Here is a 6000-nt window from a genome sequence, read left to right as displayed (position 1 = left end):
ATCAGAATCTCAGACACCAAGAAGTATAAAAAAATAAAATTCTGTACGGAATATACATCAAATAAGAGGTTTTTGAAAACCAAGCGTGTTTTAGAATGACGGTTTTCCTGGTAGTGATAAATTCCGTGACTTTGCCACTGCCTTTGAAATAAACAGAATAATAAATTTTCAAGTTCTCATTTATATCTCTAGTTCAAATGCAATGCAAACAGAAATGATGTTTATACACATTCTAATGGAGTGCATGAATAATGAATGATGAGGCTATATTTTATCAGACGGTAATAAAAGCTGAAAATAATGCACCCGGAGGAATTTTGATGAGTTAATAACAAACATATAAATTTACCCTCACACATTCACAGGATAAGAAATGATCTCATTTATTCTAGTGTTATTGTGAAGTTTTCATTCATGTCTTGTTAGAAAGTCATCTTTAGTTGATCTCATTTCTTCTTATGATCTGAAGCTATTCCAATATCCTAACGATTCACTTGAACTTTCTTTAGACTTCAAAAAATATTTGATCATAGTTCTAGTTTAAAAGATTTGTCTGTACTGGGGAGATGGCTCCATGAATAAAGCATTTATCATGCAAGCATGAGAACCAGAATTCAGATCTTTAGGAGGCAGAGCAGAGGACCACTGGGGCAAGGGGCTAGGTGAGCTAGCTGGAATAAGGTAGAGGGAGATTAAAAAGGATGTCCAGGTCAACTTTAGGACCTCTACTTACATAGGCACAAGCATGTACGTGCACCTGCAAAGACATGTACACACTCTACCTGCAGAAAGAAAGAGAAAGAGGAGGGAAGGAATGAGGAGGGATGGAGGCAGAGAGGGAGGGAGGGAGAGAGAGAGACTGGAGGGCAGGAAGGGAGGGAGGTAAGGAGGGAGTGATGGAGGGAGGAAGGAAGGAAAGAATGAAGGAAGGGAGGGTCTTTGGTTAGGGAACAGGAGATTTAAGAGCATAGCAAAGGGGGCTCTGAGTGAAAATAACTTAAACTGAAATCCTAATGAAGAGAAACAGCAAACCGGTTGAATAGTGACTAAGAGAATAGCATTCTAGAGTATCGTATCTCCAAAGTCAAAAGAAACTCTCATTGTCCTACCCATTACAGCATGGCCATAAGACTTGCCTCTCTGCTACCTGCCTCCACAGTGTACCTGGATGCCCACTCTTGCCAGACCCCTGGTCATCTTCAGTGTTCCACTCTCATATTTCTTGGGAATCCCTCAACAACACCACAGTTCCTTTAGTTTCATATGGCCTGTGCAGAGAAGAGATTTTCTGCTCCTTTTCCTCAGGACCACCCACTTAAGAGCCTCTGGTGCCCAGGAAATCACCAGAGTTGTTAAGAGTGGTGATGGCATCCTGTGGCTGTATAGCTTCCAGGGCTGGTTGTGGTGCTCCCGACATCTGCACCAATGATGCTGCTGAGGCCCCAGACCTATGGCACATCAGTGGCTAAAGCTACATCCTTGGGCACCAATGGGAGGTGATTATTCTTCTCCTGCTTCCCCTGTGACATCAGCGTGTATTGCTTTGTATATGCACAAAATAGCAAAATAGCATGGCAGTTTAAACTGTATAGGGCATGTGTGCACACACACACTTTAGTTTCATTTCATAGAGTTCTGCCACAAGTTTTGACCTGCTTCCTCATCTTTTCCTATTTCCTTCTAGGCGCTTATCCTTCATGTAAACACACACACACACACACACACACGCACACGCACACGCACACGCACACGCACACGCACACGCACACGCACACGCACACACGCACACACACACACACGTACACACACACGTACACACATGAATGCTCTCATACTACACAATATACGTACTGGAAATTCAGGGGAAATAGCAAAGATGGAGGCAAGGAGCTACTAAGACAGGGCCCAAATAAGGCCATGTTAGATTCTAATTTTGCTCTGAATAAGTTGGGATGCCCCCAGAGAGTTTTAAGATAGCGCTGACATGATCTAATTTGTGATTTAAAAAAAAAAGTCACTCTGGCTTTGTGCAGAGGCAAAAGGATGCTGGAAGCAGAGAGACCAATTAGAGATCCATAATGATGGAATTGGGGTAGTAGTGGTAAGGGTTGTTAGAAGTGATTTTGCTGTGACTGTTGTTCACAGGCAGGACAGACTTCAGCTACCAATAGTAGGACATAAGAAAAAGAAAGAATGATACTGTGTTTTCGTGTTATTTTGGGATTGTTTTTTTTACTTGAGCACTGGAAGACTCAAGGTGCCAGTTAAAATGAAGAAAAGTGGAAGGAGCCAATCTGCGTGAAAGTAGGTAGTGCAGGAGTCGAAGATTAAGCTTGACATCTAAATGGATATGTCGGTCCTCCACTGGGGTGGGTAAGCCTTGAGTTTTTAGGGAAGTTCTAGTTAGTTTGAGACTGTGGTTTGGAGAAAAAGAAAGGCTGAGGACTGAGCACAGGCCTCTTAAACATGTGAGAGCTGGGAAGGTGAAAAGAGGAAATAAAAAAAGACGTAAAAAGTGTCAAAAGAAAAGCAAAGTAGAAAGAGTGTCAGGTCTTGGAGCCTAGTAAGGAAAGATCATCAAGGGAATGAGAGAATCATCTGTGAGGTAGAATGCTGCTGCTGCTGCTGCTGCTGCTGCTGCTGCTGCTGCTGCTGCTGATGCTGATGCTGATGCTGATGCTGATGCTGGGTCAATAGGATGAGGATTGAGGACCAAACACTGGAGGTAGCAACTCACATTTGATTTCCTGGCAGTCAGAGTCATAACCAGTTCTCAGAAACTGCTCCAAGACAGAGTCCTCATTTGGGCCTCACCTTCAGGGACATGGTAAAAAGTTTAAAAACACATGATAAAAGTCTACCTCTCTCCCCTTAGTTTGTGCCTGTCACCTTTCCTGTGCAGTAGTAGCCTGCTCAGTTCTGGACATGGCATGCTAATCATTCAGAGAGAGAGAGCCATCCAGCAGATTATCTCATTTCACTTAATCCTAAAGGCACAAAGAGGTCTTAATCTCAGCTTTTAAGAGGTCATGTTCCTGACCTGGATAAGGGTGTCTGGAAGTCTGTAGTCATTGGCCTGAGCCTGCACTTTGGACTCCAGCAGAGCCTGACAGACAGGTCACCCCATGAAACTATCTCCCAGGCAGATGCAATCATATCAGTAAAACTGCACTGGCCCCCAAGGCTAGCTTGCAAAGCTGAAACGGAGAATAAGAACAACCAGGCCACAGCCTAACCAAGGCTGCTTATTATTATGAGATCCTTCCACCCCACTGCCCCAAGCTCCCTTCTGTTCAAACCTAAATCTTATGTCAGTACCTCACAGATAGACCAGGATACTTAATTTGTATTTTCACAAAGTGGCCATTTTGATTAAAATCCCTCCCTGCCATTTTCATATTACTTTTTCTGGCTTTCCTTGGGGTAAATGGCTGAACCTGACTTGTTGGAAACTCCAGAATCATGTCCCCAGCTTAGGAATCTGGCAGACAGGAAAAGAAATGAAAAACAATTAATGATGCAACGATTTATCTTATAAAGGGATAACATAAGGAAGGGTAGCTGGATGAGAAAACCTTTTGGTTTGTGTAGCTTTAGATGGGGTTTTTGTTTATGTTTTGCAATCAGTCTCCACACTGTAGCCCAGGCTGGCCTACAGCTCACTATGTGTTTTTGTCTTTCATTTCAATCACAGATCCTCCTGCCTCTGCATCCTGCGCACAGAGGTTATGGGTGTATGCCACTGAGACCAAAGGCTTTGTTTTAGTATGAAGACTATCAGGACATTTGATCCACTCCAGAAAGATCTAGTTTCTAGTGGCAGATTAATGATAGAAGAGAGAAAATTACCCAATAATTACCTTCCATTGGCATATCCAAATTTATTTATGCTTTGGCTATTGATGCTCCTTAAGATTTCCTCTGATTTTTTTAAATAAAATTTAGACAATAAAATCTTAGTACTTATTCACTGAACTCATTTCAATAAGATACATTTTCAGGTGGAGAATTATTGGGTCAAAGGTCATGAATATCTTAATACTATTGGGAGTGCTTTGGTGCTCTTAAAAAATTAATTTATCTTACTACCAGCAATGTGTAAACAAGTTTAATCAAAGTCTTACTAGAGTTATGGCATAGATAGTGGGATTCTCAAAGTGTTTAAATATTCTTTACCCTATGAGAATGACATTAGCACATATAGACAAAGAAAATGTTTTCCTTGCCTTTATAGTATCTTATTTTCAAACTAAATACTTTGTTAATAGTAATAATTATAACAATTATTTATTTTGAATCATGTATTAAACCTAAGTGGTATGGTAGGAAACAAATTAGTTTTTGAGTCAGACCAGAATATAGTTGAATATCCAACTCATTAATTGGGTTTGTTATCAGTCATTTTAATTTCCTCTTCAATACATAAGTGAATATCAATGTTTCCTAAGTCATAGAGAGTTAAAATTAGATGTCTGTGAGACCCCTGTTATCCAGTGGGAAAATTATTCATGAACATGGCATCACTTTTAAGAGAACTTATTTTTTTTCTGAAAAGATCTTGTAAACATACTATTTTCTTTTAAAGGAAAAAAAGGAAACGTTTTTCTCTTGCAACACAGTGTCCACAGTTCATAAAATTCTCATTTTACAGTTTCACTAACTACCATGGGGAAAGAAAAAAAAACATGAATTTCAATGCTAGTAAACTTAAACAGTGAGCACCTGGAGGGTCTCCAGGGAAAGCACAGGCTGATGCTGTAGACCAGGGATCGGCGGTGTCTCTAGAAATAGTAGCAGCGGGTTAGCTCCAGGTGACTAAACGAGGCTTCAGCTCAGCTCACAGCCTTTATTAGTGCAACTTGCGATGGTGAGGGAATAACAAGAAGAATACAAATGGAAGTCGGATGCCTCACAACATTCAGCCAGTTGCCATTCCGGTAAGAGAATCAAATCCATCGGGATCGGTGAGGGTGGTCGGGGTGATGCCGTGAGGTCGGGAGCATAACGTTGGGATTTCTGTTGGTGGCTGCTTAAGTGAGTCAGCAGAGAACCTTTTTCTTCTCAGAGAAACAGAGTTAGCCTCTAAGTCTGAAATGAAGAAACCCTATGCGGTTATCCAGTGTGTCTCAACAGTAATGACTCAGTATCCTCCGGAGTCTGGAGCAAATCTAACAACCACCTCCAAAGAATGGAATGGCAAATGCATCCACTTGAACAGAACCCGAAAGTTTCATACACGATAGAAAGCAGGGCAGATGTTTTAGTTTGTTTGTTTGTTTGTTGTTTTTCTATTTTGTTTAGTGTATTCCCCACACTAACACTGGGGAAAAGATGACCGCATTTATGAAAATCAGAAAATGAAAGAAGGTGTTACAGTGAGCTGAGCCAGGAAATCTAGACATTTGTACAATGGAGGCATCTGGGGCCCCTACCTTTACATACAGACTTCACTAAAATGACAGTCAGTATCTTCTGCTGTGATCTAGTAAAGAGACTGATGAATGAAAGTTTTGATATGAGATGTCCCTGGCCTAGTTCCCAGCTGGGAATGGCTGCTTCCCTGTTTTCCTTCCCTGAACCAAGAATCTTGCTTTTAATTTTCATAGCTCTCTCAATCACTCAAAAATTCAAAAATTATTTATGAATTCATTCCTTAATCTGCATAGAAAACAATATTCTCAGATAGAGAGAACCTCACACAATGTTTACACAGAGGTTTATTTCACAAAGTATTTATTGAATTCCCACTGGGTTCTTGGCACTGTGTGCAAGGTCTGGACATACATCAATGAAAAATTAGAATTTTTGTTTGAATGTTTAAAATGGTATTAGTGTTTCTGGTATTTGAACAAAGTTATGGACCGTTTTGATTTTATCTGTGGTCTTAAAGAATCCATAACAATGTCAAAAATAATGTAGTTGGTATTTCCATCCATTGTTTTAATAAAATTGGATTAACTTCCTGCCTAATCCAATATTGCAGAGAACAATCACCCAGTT

General features: G+C 40.5%; 1 protein-coding gene across 1 annotated transcript in view; it reads left to right on the top strand.

Annotated features, from left to right (window-relative positions):
- The first annotated feature begins 4632 nt into the window (after window positions 1-4632).
- Ptprr (protein tyrosine phosphatase receptor type R) overlaps window positions 4633-6000 on the top strand; it is a 115757-nt gene continuing 114389 nt past the window's right edge. Inside the window, exon 1 of the mRNA XM_027392375.2 lies at window positions 4633-4937. Within this exon, the coding sequence (XP_027248176.1) occupies window positions 4905-4937 (33 nt within the window). The 5' untranslated portion in view covers window positions 4633-4904. The remainder of the gene's footprint in view (window positions 4938-6000) is intronic.

The sequence above is a fragment of the Cricetulus griseus genome (assembly GCF_003668045.3).
Source record: "Cricetulus griseus strain 17A/GY chromosome 1 unlocalized genomic scaffold, alternate assembly CriGri-PICRH-1.0 chr1_0, whole genome shotgun sequence".
Classification (NCBI taxonomy): Eukaryota; Metazoa; Chordata; class Mammalia; order Rodentia; family Cricetidae; genus Cricetulus; species Cricetulus griseus.
The sequence above is the reverse complement of the archived record's forward strand: the minus strand, read 5'-3'. Positions and strand labels throughout refer to the sequence as shown.